At 42.9% G+C, this 23,305-nt stretch overlaps 1 protein-coding gene across 1 annotated transcript in view; it reads right to left on the minus strand.

The window, feature by feature from the left end:
- Positions 1-7,083: 7,083 nt before the first annotated feature.
- EP300 (E1A binding protein p300) overlaps positions 7,084-23,305 on the minus strand; it is a 62,094-nt gene continuing 45,872 nt past the window's right edge. The window contains exons 21-31 of the mRNA XM_009086534.4: positions 22,309-22,365; positions 20,791-20,868; positions 19,690-19,757; positions 18,890-19,040; positions 18,145-18,291; positions 17,611-17,724; positions 15,823-15,988; positions 15,016-15,180; positions 12,744-12,905; positions 11,803-12,084; positions 7,084-10,477 (exon numbers count right to left, since the gene is read on the minus strand). Of these exons, the coding sequence (XP_009084782.1) occupies positions 8,252-10,477; positions 11,803-12,084; positions 12,744-12,905; positions 15,016-15,180; positions 15,823-15,988; positions 17,611-17,724; positions 18,145-18,291; positions 18,890-19,040; positions 19,690-19,757; positions 20,791-20,868; positions 22,309-22,365 (3,616 nt within the window). The 3' untranslated portion in view covers positions 7,084-8,251. The remainder of the gene's footprint in view (positions 10,478-11,802; positions 12,085-12,743; positions 12,906-15,015; positions 15,181-15,822; positions 15,989-17,610; positions 17,725-18,144; positions 18,292-18,889; positions 19,041-19,689; positions 19,758-20,790; positions 20,869-22,308; positions 22,366-23,305) is intronic.

Genomic DNA, 23,305 nt, shown 5'->3' on the forward strand with positions numbered 1-23,305 from the left:
AGGAACAGGCTGGGCCCCGCTACCCTCTCCGCGACTCTGTTCCTGGTTGTGGTTCCGGATTAGCCCACTCGGTCCCAGAATGGCTTGGATTGGACGGTATCCTAAAGATGATCCAATTAGAACCTCCTCCGGAGGGCAGGGTCATTTTTCACCAGAGAAGGTTGCCCAGCGCCCCATTCATCTGGCCTTGAACGCTCCCTGGGATGGGACATCCACAGTTTCTCTATGCGGCCTGTGCCAGTGCCTCACCACCCTCTCAGTAAAGAATTTCTTCCTGTTTCTCATCTCAATCTGCCCTCCTTCAGTCTAAAACCACTACCCATTGTTCTGTCACTACTTTATATGGACTCATATAAAAAGTCCATCTTTCTCCTTTTTATAATCCCCCTCTGGGTACTGGAAGGCTGCAGTCAGGTCTCTCCAGAGCCTTCTCTTCTCCAGGCTGAACAACCCCAGCTCTTTCAGCCTGTCAAGAAGCTTATGTAAAGGTAAGCCCCTGGAGGCAGTTCTATTTTCCACCCTTTTATTTTGTTGTCACTGTCACTGTATTGACGTTGTAGGAGGAAAAAAAAAAAAAAGAAGAAGAAAGAAAAAAGGGCTGTACTGAGCATTCCTAGTCTGTATGGGCTTTGCAGTGAGTGCCTGAACAAATAATGTGGGAAGCACAACTGTACAGTCTTAGCTGCAGGTGGGAGTAAAGCAGCATGAAAAAGGTTCATTCCAAAGGCTCACCTCATACATGGATTGCTCTTCCAGACAATCCAAAGGCTTTGGATTGTAACATGGGGCTACAGCCTGTTGATATAAACACAAAGGAGTGTCACTATCCATATGAAACACACTGAGAATCCAGGGTGGTTGTCACAGCCTAATTACAGGGGGATGGTTTTGGGGAGCTGGCAATGCCAGTCTGCAGCTTGACCAGCAAATTTGCATAGCAGCAGAGATCCCCAGATTCAGGTTTTCCAAACAGTCCTCTAGCAATGCTAAAAATAGAAAATTGCTTTAAAATAATATAGTTAATAATGAAATAAATCACAATGACTGTTATTCCCTTGTAAATACTGCTAGACATTGCACGGCATGGCAGACAGCAAAGCTGTTTCCAGGAAATACACAATCCAAAATTAAAGGCTCATTAAGTCTTTCTACTGCAGTAATCTTTCATGGAACACATTGTGAGCTATCACTGGTGTGCCTGTCCTGCTCCCTTCCCAGAGTGGAACAAGCAGCACTGCTCCCTTAGGTCACACACTGGCTGGCTCAAGGCTTCTTGAAGGCTTCAGTAGAAACGAGTCCTGTGTTGACACAGAACAAGCTTAAAAGACAGTCCCCACACCACAGCTGTTCATTTTTCATTGCAGTTCTAAATAAGCCTTTTCAATAAATAATAGTATTTAAATAAATTAATTTTAATGTGAATCAAGTTTCATCTTGATTGAGGAATACTTACATTCTTTTCAATAATAAAAACTTTGTTATGTAACAATAATCATGATAGTTTTGTAAAGCCAACTCCTTTCTTTAGGGAGAGAACAGCAATACCTGACAATCTCAGGTAACTAAAACCCAACACTTAGATTAGACTTCACTTTTCCCATCTCCTTCCCTACTGCTGTCTGGGCTTGGTCTGTGTTTTAACATAATCTGCAATAAAAATTTTAGGAAGATCAGTATCAAAGGGCTGTTGTCAGGAGCAATGACAGGAGGAGCCCCAGCTGCAGTGGGAGGGATTATTGCTGCAGGACAGAGGGCCAGGCTGCTCCCTCAGGCACTCAGCTCCAAGGTGTGCAGCTCTTGTACTTCAGCATCTGCTCTGTCCCTCATTACCACAACTTCTTTGAGGAGCCTTGTCTCACTGGCTCTTGGTGCTTGTACTGGGACTTTCTTCTCACCCATGCTCTGGGATGCAGAGTGCATGTTCCAGGTTCCCAGGCTTCAGAAATTCATCTGCTGCTTCTCCAGAGCTTCCTTTTTCAGTTTTCTACTCTGTCATTTCAAAGAGCTCCTGAGAATGCTGGTGCTCCAGGGGCCTTTTTTCACTCCCAGCACTAAGTGGCAGCCATTTGGTTACAGGCCTTCCAAATTCTTGTGTGCAGTGGGAAATGGCACATGGCTTTCCTGAGGCTCCTCCTGACACTGTGAAAAACCAAAAGACTTTGAAGGGTTTAATTTTTGTCAGGAGCACTAGGAAGGGAACCATTTTGAATAAAAAGTATTTATAGACATGTAAGTCTTGGTTATACATTTATGGTGCTGTCTTTGAAAAAGGAAGATAGGGTAGATGAGCTTGGAAAACCAACAAGAAAGCAGATGGAATAATATAATAAAACATATTCTGCTTAACCTTTGGCAGAATAATTTTACCAAGGTAACAGTGAAATGAAGAGAGCTGTGTCCTGCACTATGTAAGAACAGGCAACAGCCTACATGCAGGTGGGAGATTTGAGCAGTTGCTGTGTTCTAGATCTCTCTCGTGGGCTGAGGAGCTTGCAGAAAACCCTTGTCAGATCATCCTTAATGCTACACTAAAGTTCTTCCACATTTACAGACACTTGTCACTGTCACGGTAATTGAACAGTTTGTATAGTGAACAAAAAATCCAACCCCAGACCCAACAGGCAACCCAGTTAAGGGCACAAATACTAAGTTAGCCTGTCCTACCTTGCTATTTTACTACCACATTAAATCTGGGAATATATGTCAACACTAATGAAACAGTAAATAATTTTGTTCCCAATTTTGTTACTCAAGCAAACAAAAAAACCCAAACCAAAACAAACCCCCAAAAAGCAGCTACAGCCAGTTCCAAGGCTATCCTGACAAGGAGAGGGAAGAGTTAACTGCCTAGGAGATAAATCTCAGCTTGAAGTGCTTATCCCATTCCAGACCCCCAAGAAATCTGGCTTTTGAGAGCGGAGCTGCACTGCCTCTTGATCCCTCTGCAAGCTTTTCAAGGAAGACATGGGGCACCACTATGTCCTGCCAAGTCACCTTCCCCAGCAGAAAGGGCAGCCTGGACTAGTAAGTCCAGCTAAAGGCAGAAGATGTTACACCATCCACAAGGCCTGACACATAATATGCAGTTTACCAAGGTGGAAATCCCTTTACATATCCTTTCCCAAGTCACAGTTAAGGGCTCTCTCTCTCTGTGGTGACACTGGAGAACTGGGCCCACCTGGCAGAACAAAAGGCTTGAAATCCTTCAATACAAGCTCAAACTGAGATAATGGCAGGCAAACAGAAGAGCACCTGAGGTATTTCTCCCCCTGCCCCAGTTTGGTTTATTTTAATCTCATGAGTTTGGAGTTTTAACTTCTGGTGGCTGTAACTCAGGCTGTGTGGTTACAAGCCCTGGCAGTGTGGGTGGCAGTAGACCCAGGCCACACCTTTCCATCCTGGTGAGATACCCACTGGATGGCTCCCAAAGCTTTGGTCACCCCAACATTGTACTAGGAGCTCATTTCAGTTCCACACTGGTGTGGGACAGCACAGAATGAAAAGCAAAAGTGAAGACGAAACAGAATGAAAGACTCCTTGCTTTTCAGGGCAGCAGAAACTCTGCACTTTCAGCCAAAGGATGAGGGTTGGCAAAGAGCTTTCTTCTGGTAATGACCTTTCAATTCCTGCTATTGCCCTGGAGACTGCAGGGACACCAGGAGAAGCAAAATACCTACTGTTAGTGCTTGTGATTGCATCCCACATAGCTCTGTGCTCCCAGGATACACCAGAGCCTGCCACCAGCCAGCACACCTGGGGAAAATCAGAGTCTGAGCTGTGCCAACTTCACCAGGAGCTAGGAAGGGCTTTAGAGGTGACTGAGGGAGATGGTACCAACAGTAATTTCTCCACCTTCCCCAAATCCACCACACTCTCTACAACAGGGAGAGCAGACTGGAGCCATGGCTGATTGACCATCAGCTACCCACAGTAGCAGTCACAGAACAGGTTTCCCTTCCAAACACCCAATATTCCTTCCTGGAGAGTTGAAACCAAGACCCTGTTAAAAGGGAGTGCAACTGAAGCAACTTGAGCAAACCAAAATGCCAGAGCACAGTCAGGCAGTCAAATGCTGATGCACATGCCACACCTGCAAGGCTGACAGAGCAGCTCAGTAGCTCTCCAACCATGAAGCAAGCACAGATGCTGCTCCAATCCCTGTGGAAGGAGCGTGTTGTGCTTTTACACTTTCAGGGGCCAGGCTAGGCTGTGTCTCAGGCTGGGATCTAAGGCACACGATCTGCTTTTATAAGCTGAGGGAAGAAATGGCTCCTTGGGCAAACTGGCAGGTACCTCAGCATTGTAGGAAGGCAGCTACTGAAAGGGTTTATAAAAATAAACATTCCCCAAACAGAGCACCCTGTGGCTGGTCTTCACATAAAAGCTCATTTTTAGGGTAGGAAGCCTCATCACACGCTTAGGCAGAGCTGGTCACTAGGAGCAGACTCTTCTGACTGCTGCTGACTTTCACTACAGGATCTGTTCCAGACTGTCCAGAGAGGATGGGCTGGAGTCCTTGAGTTTGGCTGAAACTGGAAGCAGCAAAACCACCATGCTGGAAACAGGAGGTGAAGTTTCTTGCAGAGAAATTGTGTGTCATATACTGGAAAAATGAAACAGAAGCTGGAATGGCTTTCACTGTCACATCATCTACCTCAGCCTTGTCATGGTGCTGCCACTGCCAGTAAGAGGCCACAAGCTCTGCTTTATGTGAGGCTCTGTCGGGCTTTGCCTGGGCTTGTCTTGGCCTGCCAGGAGCTGCTGTAGCTCGTTTTGCTGTTACAACAGCTGTCTAATGACCAGGTGACTGCACCAACAGTGTCTTGGGTTTTGTGCAATTATCTGGTGTTTGGGCTACCCAGTACAAGAGAGACATGGGCACGGTGAATCCAGCAAATGGGCAGCACGGCGATGAGAAGACTAGAGCCTCTGTCAGATGGGGAGAGGCTGATGGAGCTGGGATATTGGAAGGTCAGACATTAGGAAGTTTACATCAGTGAACTACACATTATCTGAGTACAACCATTAGCATTGCTGTAACCAGACAATCAATATCTGACTGGATTGCTAGAACTTTGGGTGTGAATTCCTTTAGCTGGTCCAAGAGTCTAATAAATAGGAGTGAAACAACCTAACTCAGACACAACTGAAGGGCAAGAGAGATACAGAGGACACTCTAATTTTGTTGTCACCCTGAAATCCTCCCGCTACTGGAAACAGCCATAGCAGTGACTAGAGGGCACCCAAATGGTGACTTCTGGTTCTCCAGAAGAAAGCAGGGAAAGCATTTCTCCAGGAAAAGCAGAAGTAGGGGGATGTCAGGAAAAGAAATCCTATGCAAATTTTAGACTATTGATCCATCCATATCACCTCAAAACCTGAACTTGACTCAGAGTCAGCACCTACAAAGAGGGATAGAGCAGCTCTGCTGTCACATAGAATGCATCATGGCATCTTTCTAGCAAGTCTCTATGTTGGCATTTGAAGTTGGAAGATCTGTAGTGTGCTCTGCAAGGTCCCAGGACTTCCCCACTTCAGATGCTTTGATGCAGGTCATTACAAATTCTAACCACAGTTGGCATGCTAACTCAGCAGCACAAATGAAAGCTGTTTGGACTAAAAGCATGTAAGTGAGAAGGCTGGGCACCCTTTTCACTTCACTAGCCTGTATGTGGTCAGAAAGAATCTTATTTATGCTCCATCCTGAAAAGTCCACCAAGGCTGAAAGCAAAACTAGGCTTTGCTTGGTGGCAGGGAAGGAAGAGGAAAGCTTATTGTGCAGAGCACAAATCTAAACAATCCCAGGCTGCTGTCCTGGCATTCAAAACATGGGGTTTTTTTGCTCTCTGCTCTCCTTTAGGTCAGGAGCAGTCCCTCCCAATGCACCAGGGTAATTGTGGGCTTGGTGCAGAGCTGGTCTGCACCATGCCAGGGTGAGGAGTAGGAAGTTTAGCCAAGGCCGAATACCAAGGCCCAGGGCTGCTTTCCTTAAGCCTGCCACAAACTTTCTACGATCTGCTGAAGGCTTGCTACCAACCCCTTTTTAAATACAAGATTCATTGTCCTAATTGTGTTTATATCCAAAACCCAAGCACATTTTACTCCCACTTTTGAAGATCTTTAACACCCATTCACATTGTAATACACCATTAGTTTTATTTGGCACTTACCCTCTCCATCATCTTCCACCAGCAGTTTCCTGAGGTCAGCTTGCTTGTTTCATCTGTCTGGGATCTATGGATACACTGATGTTCCCAACACAGCTGGGATTGCAGTCATGCTCCTTAGTCCCATCTGGGTCTTCCAGGTGCGTAATGCCCTGGTGGTGAGTTATTCCCTAGGCAGCCAGCACTGTATGCACATGCACACCATAAGGCTGGATTTTGGGAAGCCCTCAATGAACCAGCCACATCCACCACAACCAGCTTAAGCACAGCACGCAACATGACTGGATTAACTCCAGGTGAGCGCAGCTGCGGGCAGCACACAGCTGGGGTCGCTGCCTGCGCGCTCCATGGTGACAGGACCTCTGTTCTGGAACACCTCTGCACCGAGCAAATGTCACCAGATGTGACACAGGGTGACTGGGCACCCACGCACCATTCCGGCGCAGCACCTGCCTGCAGGACATCCACACAAGCTTACCTCATGCTCACACTTCAGTGCCAAAAGGCGCACAATATACTCCAAGTGAAATAGGATCTTTTAATATCACATATCCAAACAAATAGTTCTCATTTCAAAATGCAAAATAGGTCCTTTGAAGATCAGCTGTTCCCAGGCTGTATGAGCAGGGCAGGGCACAGCTGACTGGCACAACTGTTGAGGTCAGACCTCGTTTCTTTGGTAAGATACATGCCGGGGACAACGCGAATGTAGAGTTGTACCAAAAGAGTCCATTTAGAAGACTAATTATTACTCCACACCCCTTATTAGAGATTTGCATTTTAAAACAGTCACATACATTAAATAACTCTCCGACGTCTAGATAGCAAACATTTGAAGTAGCACGTATTCCGCTACCCCTGCCGTTTTAAGAACAAGCAACACATGTGGGAGAGAAGGGAAACATTAAAAACAGGCTGTCTGTCTCACACAGTTTATTTAACAATAGGTAATAAGAAATCAATTTTAACAGTCTATACAGTGATCGAAAGTTCTTATTTATAAGTAACCAACTTTAATTGCATGATATACAACATTTGAGGGTTTTTTGCTTTCTATTTTCAAGTTTTACAGAAAATGGAAGAGGGTGGGAAAGGGGCATGGGAGAGAGAAAGCAAGCATAAAGAAGAAACCCCAGGGACTTTTTCTCAGGTTGAAATAATCCCGTTGGAATTGTTTCTTACCCTCTTTTTTATGTTTTTTTTCCTTTGTTAGATGTAAAAATAACAAAAAAAATTCTTTCAAGAAAACAGAAACCACAATATATATACTACATCCATTTGGCAGCTGCCCCTGTGTATTTCCAAAAATGTTGTCTTCTCTCTACATGTACAAATTACTTTAATACTTGAAGTTTTTTTAAGCTCAGACTCTTGTATAGAAAATTCTTGGAGGACAAAAGTAGACTTCAGGAGGGGACTGAGTTATTTAATATTTTTACATTTTTCAAAGAATTGACATATTTCCAACCAAAGAGGAAAAGATTGGTATTTATTTTTATATATATATATTTATATATGTAATGTAGTTTTAAAGCAACATTAACCCCTTTTGTCCTCCGGTTTCAGAAAAGGTTCTCCTGTGTTTTTCTGTTGTTCTGTTTTTGTGGTGGTTTTTTTCGCAGTGACATGAAGAAAAACCAGAATAGGGAAAATGTTTACCATCTGCCTCAGTAAATAATAACTATCAATATTACATATTTTCATTAATTTAAAAAAAAAATAAAACCTATTGGAGGCATGAGCAGGGCATCCTTTGGTGAGCAACCAAAAGACCTCCTTACTCCCCCGACCTCCCCAATGCACACGAGGAAAAAAAAAGCCAAGAAAAAGGACTGGTTATGATTCCAGCCATAACAAAAATATATTCTTTGTACTCTACTGTCCCTCAGGTTCATTGTTGGTTTGTTTTTAAAACCACAAACTACTGCTGCAGAGTTCAGATGTATTCCAGGGAAAAATGTCGTTTTAGCTAAGAAAGATTCAAAAAAATTTGTCTTCAGTACAAAAAGTCTTGCGAAAATAAGTTTTTTTTAATTTTCTTTGTTTTTTTTAATTTTTTTTTCTCCCAAAATGCTACAACGTGTCTAGTGTATGTCTAGTGTACTCTGTGAAAGGTTTGAATTCAAGTCTGAGTTCTCGGAGCTGAGTCCCAGTTCCGTGGCGCTTGTACCATGGAGGCCTGCCATGCCGGCGTTGCTAGCAAGCTGGGAAAGCATTGCACTCTGGTCCGGGCTGGCAAAGTGCCCTTGATCCATGGGGTTAGCCTGGGCAGCTACCAGTCCTGGATGTGGGGAGCTGGTCTGCGGGGAGACGTGGTGTGGAGAAGGCTGAGGCTGCATCCGAGGGGATGGGCTGGAATGAGGGGGCTGGGACTGGGGCCGCGGTGAGGGTACAGGCTGTGGAGAACGCACTTGATTGGTGAGCGATGAAGGGAGCTGCTGGCCCTGGAGGTGAGGGGACTGGGCCTGATTGGGGAGCATGTGCTGTTGGGGGCTCATAGGATTGGGCTGAGCTGGGGATCCCATCTGCTGCTGAAGCAGCCTTTGCTGGAAAGCCTGTTGCAAACTGGCTCCTGTCTCTGCACTCATGGCCTGTGGAAGCTGGCTTATTTGTCCCATGTTTCCTTGCTGCATCTGCTGCATGTGATGCTGCATTCGCTGCTGCTGCTGCTGGGGATACCCGACACCCTGGGGCTGTTGAAACTGGTTGTGGTTGGCCATCCCTGGCCCCAGCGCCGGTCCCGCTCCCTGCTGCTGCTGCTGCTGCTGGTGGCGCTGCTGCTCCATCATCTGGTGCCGTCTCATCAGGAGATCTCGGAACTGGGGAGCCATCCCCGAGTGATTCATATTCATCTGCTGCGCCTGAGGATTCATCCCAGCCATGGCCTGCTGCGGCTGCTGCTGCGGCTGCTGCTGGGGCATGCTGGGTCTCTGCACTCCCGCTTGCATGGGGTTCATGTTCTGCATGGCCGGGTTGGGGTGCACCCCTCCTTGCTGCCCTTGCATGGCCTGCTGCGGCTGGAGCCCCGGCTGCCCCTGCGGGATGCCAGGCTGCCCCGCCATGCCCTGTGGGTTCTGGGACCCCGCGTACTTGGCCGCCCGCTGCTTGATGAAAGCGGCCAGCAGCTGAGGGTTGGAGTGAAGGATGTTAAGCACCTGCTGCTGCTGCATGGGTGAGCTGGGAGACCTGAGAGTCCGCAGTAGGTTTTGTAAGGCCGCCTGGGGCAGAGGTTGTTTGGGCTGAGCAGCGCCAGGTACCTGACCCATCCCTGGCTGAGGGGCCATATTCATCGGCTGACCTGGCTGAGCTACTGACATCATGGATGGCCTCTGCATTCCTGGCTGCAGCTGAGCTTGGGGTAAGGCCCCCTGCACCCACGGTGGCTGCTGCTGAATTCCCGCCGGCCCCATTCCTTGATCTATATGGCCACTGGGACCTCTGCCTATCTGTGGAGGGTTCATTCCCATCGGTGGCATCTGGGGCATCTGGTGCTGAATCGGCCTTTGGAAGATCTGAACCTGTGCCATCTGGCGCTGGGTCTCTGCTGCTCGCTGGATCTGCATGGCCATTTCCACTGCTGCCGGAGGAGGACCCTGAACTGGTGGCTGTGGTGGCTGAGGTGGAGTTGGAGGCGTCACCTGGCCACCCACCTTGCCCTGGGACACGGCGCTGGGGGGCTGAGTTCTTGGCATGGTGTAGGGCGGCATGCTGTTGGGAGGCGCGGGCTGAGGCTGCGACACAGGCTGGGGCGGAGGCTGGGGCTGCGGGGTTTGCGGCGTTGGGGGCTGCTGGCCCGTTGGAGTCGTCGGCGTGGCCGGCGTGGGCGAGGGCAATCCTTGCTGTTGGCCTGCCACACCCGTGCGCTGCATGCTCGCCATCCTCCTTCGGAGCATCTGCGCCTGCTGCAGGCGGTGCTGGAGCTGCTGCTGACGGAGCTTGTGTTTGATGTTGAGGCAGAAGGGCACAGGGCACTTGTTCTCCTGGCAGTGCTTTGCGTGGTAGCAGCAGAGAGCAATGAGTTGCTTGCAGATGGGGCACCCTCCGTTGGTCTTGCGCTTGCAGCCTTTGGTGTGTTGGACAACCCGTTTCATCTTCTGGCAGGACGGCAGTGAGCAGTTGGCATTGCGGCACTGGCAGGCGTGGACCAGAGACTGGATACAGCGCTGGATGCTCAGGCGGCGGGAGTCGCCGGGGCTCTGCGTCGTGGCTGTCTGCTGGTTGTTGCTCTCATCATCTAGACCGAGGCCTAATTTTTCCATCTTGTGGTCATGGTTTTTAGTGTTATAGCAGGTGATGCACAGGTCATAATCCTAAAAAGACAACAAAGGATGAGTTATCAACAAAGGATGAGTTTCAGTGTGCCCGAAACTCCATAGGATAAAGGAAAAAATGATGTCCTGCCACCTCAACAATTACTCCCAGTCTGTTCCAGGCCAATTGTTGCTCTAGGGAAAAATTTAATCTTTTATGCCATGCTGAGGTACTAAATATAAATTATAGCCAGGGAAAGTGTGTGGGTGTAAGGGTGTCTGAAAGCTACACAAATATATAAACCTTGAAAAACAAGTTGGCTCTGAGCTAGTAAATCACACATTATTCAGCTGGGCCAGAAAAATCCCAACAGGAAAGGAGAAGAAATAGGCAGGGGACAAACAGCTGGTCATCTGCTCCTTCTTCAAAAGAAGAGAGCAGGAGTGGCAGAAGAGGTAGCAGCTTTCAAAAAAGAATGAAAGCTGCATTTTCAGTTGGCAGATGTGAGTTAAACAACAGAGTGCTAAAAGAACAGAATGCATTCTGTGAGAGCAACAGCACATGAGTTTGGGTTCAATAATTGATCTTTAAGAAAAAGACCTAAGTTTTTAGGACTGACTAAACCATAGGAAATTTAGAATTTACTTTCTGGTATATAACAAAAAAGTAAAAGCACATGTGTGTGCATCTATACATATATTTGTAACCAGAGGAAATGGAAGTATCAAATTGTAATTAGGATCAAATCTGAGTCAGTCATTCACTCCCAGCAGGCTAGAAAACTAAGTAAGAAGCCATATACAATGATAATTCAGCTTCCAGTGGGCATTGAACCAAACCCCTTGACCTGATCTTCAAACGCACTGGTTTTGCAAACACTTCTGAAGACACAAATGCTGTTTGCAGCATTCTACAGAGACACAACAGAGTAGTGAAGGAGTCACAGGGGTATGGGGATCTGACTTACAGCATAGCAAAACCTCTTTGCCAGCAAACCAAGAGAGCCCTCTTTACAAAAATACTGCTGCCCCACACTTCTGACTCTGGAAGGAAAATGTATGCATTGCTCTTCAGAAAAATGAGCTGATCCTACCATTCCAGTTCAAGCCATGGCTACAGTTCCCAATTTCTTAGGCAGCAGCACCTTAAATAAACTTCAGAAAACGCAACTCTATTTCAGATCTCCACAAGGCAGAAATCACACCAAGCAGCACATTAGCAGAACCACTTGTTAAGGAAAATGTTCCCCCTCCTTTCTAAACTGCCAGCAGATGAGCTGCACATATCTTTTTCAATCAGTTAATAATGAGAAATCAGTTCAGATAAAGAGCACTCTGGGCAGAAAATACAGGAGCAGAAGCAGGGAAAACTTCACCAAACATACCTCACAGACAGTGCAATGCCATCTGGTCTCCACATGATGCTTGCACTCATTGCAGGTGTAAACAAAGCGGTCTTGGCTCTGGGTATGCAGTTCCACCAGCATGCACATGGTTGACCACTGAGCCCTTCGCAGTGAGGAGAACTCCAGGTGCTTGTCTCTAGCAAGGGTTAGGAAAGCATCACGCCCATCCATCAGGTCACATGGAATGAGCGGGTCAGGCTCAATGATGGGGGGCAGGGAGTTGGCTGCAGGGCCAGCAATGAGACGGATGACAAAGAAGACCTGAAAAATAAAAAGGCTTAATATGCTAGCACTCATCAAGATGCTTTGGTCACCAAACCTCATTACAGAGTGTACAGTTCCAGGATCAGCTATCATTTGAATGACCTGCTGCTTGGGGGGGGTGTGTGTGTGTGTGTGTGTGTGTGTGTGTGTGTGTGTGTGTGTGCGTGTGTGTGTGTGTGTGTGTGCGTGTGTGCGTGTGTGCGTGTGTGCGTGTGTGCGTGTGTGCGTGTGTGCGTGTGTGCGTGTGTGCGTGTGTGCGTGTGTGCGTGTGTGCGTGTGTGCGTGTGTGCGTGTGTGTGTGTGTGTGTGTGTGTGTGTGTGTGTGCGCTTGTGAGGCCTGGGAAATCTCAGACCTCTGGGTGCCCTGCAGATTCACTTTCCTCTGAAGAAATAGGAAAGGGGCACTGGACTGAACAGCAACAGTAGAACTGCTGTAGCAATCTAGACTGTTAGGAAGTTCTGCACGAGCACAGCTGCATTTATTCCCACTGCCCTTGCAGCAAAGAGCACCAGACTTACTGGTACTTGTCTGTCTGGGTGAGCCACTCAATTCTCCAGCCTAACCTGTATAATTTACAGGGCATGACTCTAAGTATCTAAGCTTTGTACACCTCTTTACTGAAATAAAAAACATTTCTCATTCAATCAACACTTACCTCCTTGTGCTTCTCCATAGTGGCATACAACTTTTGGGAGAGGTCATTGGACACGTTGGGCATGCCAGGCTTCTTCTTATTGCCACGACTCAAGCTGCTCTTGTTTTTACTTGTCTTCTTATTGTTCTTCTTTTTGGCATTTTTGCTGTCTCCCTTGCTCACCTAGCAATTTTAAAGACATTTTATGTCAGGTGTCTAAGCAACACCACGTCAAAATTTTATTATTTTTATATATTCTGTAACTGCAGGACAAGCCACACTTCACAATCATTTACTTTGAAGACACATACTAGTGTCCCCAGAAACATTACATTAACTCCATTAGAATTACTCCAAAGGATACCAAGATCAGCAATACATACTCCAAAAATATTAAAAGCAGAGATGCTCAGGACGTACAAGCAAAACAATATATAATGAAACTTGTTTGTCCGTTACAGCTACACACTCTTGGACAATCACCAAAGGGTTCAGCAGATGAATTTTCAATGCAATTCAAAAGTAAAAATAACTGCAAAGTGCAATTGATATTGCACTAAACAAAGGTAAGAAAGACTTAAACCACTTCTGCTACAGCTCTGACAGATTTACTTTTAACAGACTGCATTAAACTGATTTTGATATGAAGTTGTTGTTCTGAGTCCAAAATGCATTAGTAGTGCAACTTCTAGCATGCACCTGTCATACCCTGCAACACTCAAACAAAACAGGTCAGCTTAATTTCAACTATATTCTGTTAGCAATGAACAGTTTCTTGCTTGCTGGGATGCTTAGAGAGCCCCTCAAAATCTCACAGCATAAGATGATCAAGGAACAAAGTAATTGTTAGCCTAACAAGCATTTTTCCTAAGCTTAAAATAACTTTGTCAGAATGGAAATTCCCAGTGAACATGGATGACTATTACATCACTTGACAGTACAATTTATTACTGCCCCTTCTTCAAGTATGAAATATAGGATCAATAAAGAGTTACAAATATTTGTAATAATAATAATAATAATAATAATAATAATAATAATAATAATAATAATAATAATAATAATAATAATAATAATAATAATAATAAGTTTAATAGTAACGTACTGCAAGTTGGCCCTATGTCAGGATTTTGGGGCCAAACTGCTGTGAAGGCTCAACTGAATATTGACCAACCTCACAGAGAGAGCTAAATAATCCTTCACAGGTGGTTTCTGGGTATATTAGAGAGATGAGCACTTGAAGCTATACCTTGTGGAAAGCAAACAATACCTTCCAAAGAAAGATGCTACTTAATGCAAATTTGATATCATGTTGCCTACTTTCCTGCACTTTGATTAAACAAAGTCTTTGAAAAAAGGGATTGCAAGGAGCAGCACAGCAGAATCACAATTTTTAATTGTAACATTAAACCTAACTTTTTTTGATCCAAAGATCTCTGGGCAAAAAAATTCTAATCTACCCCCAAAAATCTAGTCTCTGATAAGGTGATGAAGCAGCAGTGTTTAAAGAGTTAATTAACAAGTATTACTGCATGAGCCCTCATCCTAGATTCACCACTTCTTCCATAAAAGTTCAGAGCATCCAGGGATAGGCAGATGCATAAATTCTGCATCTGTTTCACTTTCAAATTCTGCATTTGTTCACTTTCACTTTATTGTTGAATGAAGAGGCATCTCTTATTTTTGAGGTTTTTTTTGTTGAACTTGATAACAAAGTTTTACATTCTCAAAAAAATTGCACAAGACACCAGCAAGAAATTTCTCTAGTTTAAAGCAGCCCAACAACAGTTCAGCAGTAATCTTGCTGCAGATCCTCAGTGCCTTAAAGCTACTAAACAAACCTATTGAGAGTCAATTACTAACTCACAGCATTCCATTACTTTCTCAGAACATTCTGCTAAGATTGGTCTTATATCATTTAAGTTAGAAAGAAAAATGTGACCCACTATTTAAAATGCTTAAGGAAAAAACTTCCAAATCAGGCTGAGGTGGCAACATGATCACTGATAATAACTGGATTTCAGCAACAAAATTTTCAACTAGCAGCTGTTTCAACAGAATTACCTTTGGTAATTAGACAGTTTATAGCCCTATGAACACCCACTGTTCATCCAGATGTACCTTATGGTATTCTGACAGCTCTAGTTCATAAACTGTAAAACTGAAATTTATTTTAGAGTGGAAAGTGAAAACCCCAGTTAACCTAAGTGCCTTGTGCCCCTCTTTTTTTTATAATTAGCCTTATCTAATCAGAACTTTTACATTAGATGATGAAAAGCAGAAGAATCCTTACATCTGTGCTTTCATTACTAGTGTTTTCTTCTCTCTTCCGTTCTTCTTCCTCTTGCTCTAGTTCCTTAATGCTCTCCTCCAGAACATTAGGCCAGAAGTCCCCTTCAAAGTAAGGGAGCTCCTTTGCACTGGTTAGACGGTCTTCTGTTGCCTGCTTAAATATATCCTAAAAGAGAGCAAGCCCACTTTTGGTTATCACTATTACAAGTCACATAAGGAAAGGCAAGGTTCTCAATGAGTGACAAGAAAAGGCATCAGCAGACTAAACAAATGAAAGCTTAATATTCTAATTCATTTTACTAGAACACATTCTAAGTGCAAGTTTAACACAGTATCCATTACAGTTTGTCAAATACATTTCAAATATTCCCACTCAGAAGAAAGAAATTACTGTGTGCTAGACTTCAATACGCATTCTTACCAACTGGGACAATGTTATCACCATAATCTCAAGATTCGTTTAAATCCTTATAATTCCAAAGATTTTACATACTTCTAACTGCATCAGCATCCTAACCCTGCAATTTGATCTAACACAAGGAGACTTAAGATTCCATATATGTTTTTTTTGCTCTTTTACAGTATTCCTCAAGAAGTTAGCTTGTTCTAAGGAACCATTTCAAGTCTTTTGCCAGAACAATTTCAGAAGCTACATGTTTTGAAGAGAGTATGTTTTAACTCTAAACTTTTGGTGCTCAATTCACTTAAAACTAATGCAGTAAACACCAAGAATCAGACACAATGCATAAGGCAAGGAAGAAATGAAGACAAGATTGACCAATCTCCCCCAAGCACACACGTAGCACACCTTGTAATCGTGGACGATGCGCTCCGACACAGACTTGTCCAGCATCTTTTTGTACCACTCTTGCAGTCGCTTGGGTTTGGGTATCTTTTGGTCAGGAGGATGGCAGTGGAAGATGTAATCATCTCCTTCACTGGGCGGGCACGCCCAGATGTGTCCAGTAGTATACCTGGCGTGGTCACAAAAACCGGGACATGTGGACGCGGACAATGGACTCCCGCGCACTCTCCTCTCTGACACCAGGTGGCGCCACCGCCGAGGTTGGCAGCTGTTCTGGACCTAACACTTCCATCTTTTCACTAATTTTCTAAAACCCAGCGCTATATATGGAGCACTTACATGTAAAGGGTGCACATTTTACAGCCTAAAAAACAAAGCCTGACACAAACCTGCAACTACTATCTCCCAATTAACTAATGGGAGAAAGATGGAGTCTAGGTATTTCAGTAGTGAAATCTTGAGACAGAGCAGCAGTACTTTATCTAGCAACATTTTAAAAACAGATTTACTTAAAGAAAGAATTCACTTTTCTATTGTAAATCCTCTGGTTTTTGAGAATCGGTTTGAAAAAATTTAGAATTATATCTGGGAATAAACAGGCACTGCCAACCTGTGGTATAGGGTGCACAATCTAGAGTACTATTAAGAGAGATGACAGCCATTAGTAGCAGCTGCAGCAATTATGACACCTAAGATCACTTCTTTATCCTCAGTTCTTCTCTATAAGTTTTTGAAGAGGACTCTAGTAGGAGGAATAATCAGTTAGGGAAAAATAACCATCCTCGCCCCATTGGGAAACAGCTTTGCAGAACCCTTCCCAAGCCCAGGGAGCTGCAGCCAGTTGTCATTCCTTTTGCCTGAGAATGGAGAGATGATACTGCAAGACCAAGATTCTTCTCCCAAAATGAGAACCTGATGTTACCCGTTAGCACAGAAAATAGCATTAAGTGAAGCTGAGGCTTGAGCTCTATGCAGCAAATGTACAGATTCATAGATTAGAAAATAGACAATAAAAAAGCAGAAAGAAGCCTAATTATGCTTTTGAAGTAATAAAAAAACCACACCACCTCACTGAGGTACTGAAGATAGTACTGCTTACCTCCACTTCAACTGCCCTAACTTTTCTTATCAACTGCTTTAAACAGTACCTAACAATTTCTCCACAAATAACTTAACCAACCTACACTAGGTACCTTGACAATAGAGTGAAGGTTACTTCACTGGCCTTTCTACTTCAGTAATCATGGTAATTTAATTTCCACCTTTCTTGTTATGGTAGTTGTTCTGTGTTCTTCTGTGCTGTCCAAGTATGTTTTCCTCTTTCCCTCCTAACTCTTCAGTTTCTCACGTTTTCAACTACTCAAGATTTCTTCGTGGCCATCTACAACTGTTACAGAGTTGACCAGTACAGACTAAACCCACAACTTTCTCCTTACAAACAAGGGTAAGAACTTACTTGCCAGCCCAAAGGAAGGACCTAATTAAAGCCGTGGCATTACACAATGACAACAACATTTTATGGACTGGAGAAGGGGCTCACTGTTTCTACTTAGACTTAAGAAAGTTTTACATAAATTTGGAAACATCAAAATAGGTGAAGCAGAGGCCTCCCCTGAAAAGCCTGCAATCCCTTCTTCTCTTCTCCTTTTCAACTGTACACAGCTGTTGTCAAGTTATTCTATCACGGGTTGATACTTAGGCACCATATTCTTTACTGTAGGATGTAGTAATTTAATTTGCAGCAAGAACTGCACAAATGCTGTACAGAAGAAAATGTTTTAAGATACTTACCCTAGTTTCTTAACATATTCTAGATATCCAATCAGTATTTCATGATAGACAGCAGTCCTCAAGCATTTAGGGCGGAAGAAATGAACACTGTCAAGGTACGATATATACACTCGCCTAAAAAAACCCCAAAAAAATCATGAGAAAGAGAAGAGATTTTGAAGTAATTTTACAAGTTTATTAATGCTATTTTATTCATCTGAAGCATCCATTACAACAGCAATCTGCAAAGCCTCTGATCCTAATCTACCTCCAGAAACTTGGCCTTCTTTTGATATCCTGTCCTCATCTCCCTAAAACTATTCAACCCCTGCCTTGAAAACACAGATCAGTGATCCTTAAGGCACCTCTGTCCTCCAGCCATCATCCCCAGTAAGAAACAACTCTAACATTACAGAAGCTACTTTGTTTCTAGAATCTAACAGCACTCACATAAGGGTCTCACATAAGCAAGGGAGAAGCTCTATACAGAACTACAGGAGGTTCATCCAAAGGAGAGAGCACCAAGGTAAAATAGACTTTTGTGAGGTTCCTCACCTTTGATTAGGTGGAGGGCAGTCTGAGCCATACTCCTGCACGTGCATCCCAAAGAAGCACAAGTCTACTCCATCAATCTCCTCAAAAGCAAAGAGGGCTTTTGTTCGGTATGGGAATGACTCTGCCATCTCTCCACTGTCTACGAACCTGCAGACCAGAGGGTGAAGTGGAATACCAAATATATTCACTGCAGACCAGAGGGTGAAGTGGAATACCAAATATATTCACACATCAGAGACTGCATGTTACTAGATGAAAGCAACAAACAACAAAGATGAGGGCTACTCTAAGTGTAATTTTAGTGTCATTTGAAAGATAAATGTTTACAGACTACTCAAATATGGGGCACCCACTTTTTACTGTGAAAAAGACACTCATCACAAAAAATTATTATGCTGCTGGAACACCTCTTTGTCACTACTTGGCTGGTGATGAGGTTTTGAATACAAAAGTCTTTTTTGACTGGATATTAGAAAAAAATTCTTCATGAAAAGGACTGTCAAGTATTGAAACAGGCTGCCCAGAGAAGAGTTTGAGTCACCATCCCTGGAGATATTGAGATGATGTGTAGATGTAGCACTTGGAGATATGGTTTAGCACTGGCCTTGGCAGTGCTAGGGTAACAGATGGACTCAAGCCTAGAACTATTTTCCAACCTAAATTATTTTATTTAATCAAGTGCATCACGTAAGCACAAAGAGCTCCCACTTCCACAAGAAGAAAGAAAAATTAGAAACAAACATACCTTGCTTTCATTCCTGGTTTTACTTCGACAGTTTTGTCAGATGCATGTACCACCCTAACTGTGACCTCTCCTGCCTCAGGGTGATTCTGTCGTCTTAGGAAATCATTGACTCTGTTCTCCAGGAAGGTACCAAGTCTTGTAGCTGGTAATCCTGCAGGAGGAAAATACAGCTCTAAACATGTACAAAATTGAACTGTTCATTTGTGATTTCTCTACTCAGATGTTAGATGAAAAATGACATTTAACACATGCAGTATGATAACATAAATTAAAGCCTTATCTTTAAACAATACCACTTCTAGATGGGGAGAGCTGCTTTTCCCCTGCAGGCACATTTATGGCTTATACATTCTTTAATGAATAAAGATTCTGTATTTCAACCCAATTTCTATCTTGTCTTAAAAGTCAATCACAATTAAGGTTTCTCCTGACCAGATGTTATTAAACTAGATTACAAAACACTGCTTTCAGACACATCTTCACAAGCAGACATTGCATTTGGAAGTATATTCTGTCTATAAAGCCATACTAGCCAAGTTAGTATCTCCACTTACCAAAAGAATATATTTCAATAATGGAAGTGCTCTAAAACAGTTTCTTAGCCCTCTAAAACAGAATGTTAACTAACACTACCACCTGTGAATGCAAACACTCTGAACACTACAGAACTGATGGCCAAAACTGACCAAAAGTACCCTCCTTGAGCTCTTAAACTTAACTAAAACACAAGCATAAAAGCCACCTCTTCCCCATTCTTAACATGTTATTTAAAATTTTTGGTGCAAGTGTTAGAATCTTACTTTTAGCAGAGAATTTGTTCTCTTTCCTGGTTCGTCCTGTTTTCTTTAGGCAGCCATCACAGACGAAGCTGAAGCAAAAAAAAGGAGAAAATGAAGTCACCCCAAGTCAGACCATCAAGTTCTCTAACATCCTACCATTAGAAGCAAAATCTTTTACCAGATCTTATCTGATCTGGAAAATACCTTATCTGAAATTTGAAATAAAAGCATAAAGAGCAGCCCAACTGTTTCAGAGCTGCAGAGGAGGATCTAAGCCCCAGGTGCTGCACACCCTATCAGTTTTTCACATCTCCACTGGAAAGCCCAGGGAAGTCTCCACTGGCAGGTCTGAAAATATCAGCTTAAGGTATTCTTGGTGCAAATAAGCTCAAACTGCTGCCTCTGATTATAAAGACACTGCAACATCAAGCATAAGGCTGTTTTTTTTTCCTAAATGCCCAAATACACTGTAGACTGAAATGATTCTATGATTCTTCTTCACTTACAGGACATCCACCCTCTCCTGCAGCAATGTGGATGGGACAACAGAACGCTAAACTGACACTCTTTGGACAAGAAATGGGACATTTAAGCTGTTATAAAACTTAATCAACATATAATTCATCATTATATGAAAAGTTTTTAAATCAATCAGAAGAAAACCTATTTTGATCAAGAACTGCGGAGCATCTAAAGAAAACTGTATTTTTAAGATTTAAATTTAATCTGATCACTGAGGTCAAAAAAGTTGATTCACCTGTTACAAAAATTTTTGAAGACGAAGCAGTACGATTTGTAAAGAAAACAGATCAATCTGAAACCGTTACCAGAACTAAAAACCATCTTTTCATAAAGAGCTAGCATGTCTAAACATAAAAAGCTGAAATGCTCTTTTCCATACAAAGAAGCATTGGAAACATTAAAGATTAGAAAACTTGACACACAACACTGTAAGATATACTGTCTAAATTTGATATTACCCTATAGATTGTATAAAATTTTCAGGAAATGTAATTTCTTCCATTGAACAGTCTTTTAAATGTAACCAATATAAGGAAGTTTATACATGAGCTCTACCAAATAGTAAATATGCTATGTACTTAATAAGGAGAAATTCCTCACCCAGAAGGCCAGATTATCTCATTATGAAGAACACAGATCTGGTGCATTTTTCTTCCACACTCTATACATTCAACAAATCTGTACAAGGCAAAAAAAGGCAAAGGGAAGCAAAGGTTAGTAGTATCATTGCTTGCTTGTATATTTTGTAGTACTTTATTAGAGCACTTCTAGCATTTAGGCTTTTGAGTCTATTTAACACAGAGGGAACAGCTATGCTGAGAACAGCCTTCAGAACAAATTAAGAACATGCCAGCTCAAGTCAGGCAGACTATGCAGGGACACTTTATTAGCATTTGCTTGTCTTACCACCATCCACTCATTTTGTTTTTTTCAAGTGAAGCCCTTTTCAGGATAAGATCTGTAAACTGCTTCTTGCTATAGAGAGTAGAGGAAAATGGATTCACCCATGTCAGAAAGGAAGAACCAGGTGAAATACTTGGCTGTTAGTTGCCCCACTATGCTTGAACCCTGGGGTATATTGCAAATACACTGCAGAAAGGTGGGAAGGAAGAACCAGAAACAAATACCGAAGTCACCTTCAGAAAATTAGCAGAGATTTAAGAACAACTGAGATATGTCACATGGTTTAGTCAGTTCCCAGATGCTGGTGAACATAATCATCCAAAATACTGAAGGTTGCTTCAGGTATTGGGACAATTTGACCCCTTTTGAACATGACTGTCTCAAAGTTTGAGACTTTGAATGAATAGTTGTAATCTATGTAGAGCATGTGGTAACACACTGTAACTTAGGCTTATATTCTATCTTCACTTTAACAAAGGGAAAGAAAAGTTATGAATCAAGCTACTATTCTCTCCTTCCACAGCCCTCATAAAACACAAGAACTGGCTGCCCCTTGTTCCTTTAGAAGGATGGTGTGGGAACAATAAATATCCTTTTTCCTCATTCGAGAACTGAGATGATGTTTGCAAATAGCAGCATAGGTGTATAATGCGGGACCATGTAAAGCAGCTTCGAAAAACTGCTCAGGAATATCAAGAAAAGCAGCTGAGTCACCATCATCTCAATGTTACTGAATGACTACAGTTCTGCTTTCAGAGCAGTACAGAATAACTGGCTGATTCAAAATACAGCAACTTTTCCTTCTACTACTGTGAAATGCAGCAACTAGAAATAGCAGCAACAGCACTAAGAGCTACTGCCAAATGACTCAAATCAGTTCTGAGATTTGACCATTCACCACAACCAAGTTTCAAAGCAGAGCTATCTGCATTCATCCTTCTGCTGAATCTACATGCAAGACAACAAAATGGAGTCACTTCAGCCCATACATCCAGTGTTAGTGTTTCTCAAGCACAGCCACAGTGATTCGTGTTCTCAGCACTGAATGCCAGATCTGCTGATTACTGAGCAGCCCCTACCAACTACATGAAATATGCAGAGCTACATGAAATTGAAAACATTCAAAGACAAAGCTGATGGTGAACGAATAACATGTATCTTACAAAGTTTTTATAATAAAATAAGGATCATTCAAAGAAAGACAGAAATACTTACAGCTCAGGATCCAGTGTATCATTTTTCCTTTTTGAAAACTGTTCTTTGTTTATCGTGCTATGGAGAAACAGGCAATAAAACTCAGTTTTAACACACCTATCCACAAACCAAGACAAAACTTACAAGCAGAGTTTTTATACACTCACTGGCACTACAAGGAAAGTAATTATATTTTACACAGTGACAGACAACTGAAGTGTATGCCACTCCACTTTGTCTGTGGAAAACACTATTTTTCTCTTGTAGAGAGCAACATTGTTCCCTTATTCAGTTTTACTGCAGGATTAATATTAAATCTGGCTGACAAGTTTTGGATAGGTCTGATCAGTGTTTAATGGCAAAAAGACTACTTGATATGCCTCTCGTATTCTCTAGGCAGAATTCCAATTATCTTTGATTACTGAGAAAGGTAGGTTATCTTTTTTTGAGATTCTCCTAGCCCTCCTCCTCCATCAACTTCAAAGTACAAATTTCAGCTTCCAAACCCTCCAACCCCAGCCCAGCCACTACCACACATTATTTCTACCTTCTCTACCATCAGTTTCAAGGCCTAAAATTTCAACTTTTTGACAGAAGTTTTAAATTACCTGGTTCAGAACATTCAATACTTAAATCTGTGTGAATTTACCCCAAAAAATGTTCTGCACAACATGAGAAAATCAGTATGTCCCTCCCTGAGAAGTAATGACACAGACTCACTCCTACTTGCATAAGATTAATTAACATTCCTATCTCCTCTTATTTCAGTATTCATTCTGAATTGTGCCACCTGCAGAATAAATACTTGAAGGTCCTTATAAAATAAATGAAGTTAAATATCTAAATTACCTCAAATTATTCTTACAATATGGCGCATGGGACTTAAACAGGACCCACTGTGTATATTCCTATTACGTACTCCATGACTCTATATTGAATTAATTTTGGATCTTTGCTCCTACTAGAATAGCAATCCATCTACCCACAGGGACATGAAATGGCCCATTGTACTGACCAG

Source organism: Serinus canaria, chromosome 1A (genome assembly GCF_022539315.1).
Source record: "Serinus canaria isolate serCan28SL12 chromosome 1A, serCan2020, whole genome shotgun sequence".
Lineage (NCBI taxonomy): Eukaryota > Metazoa > Chordata > Aves > Passeriformes > Fringillidae > Serinus > Serinus canaria.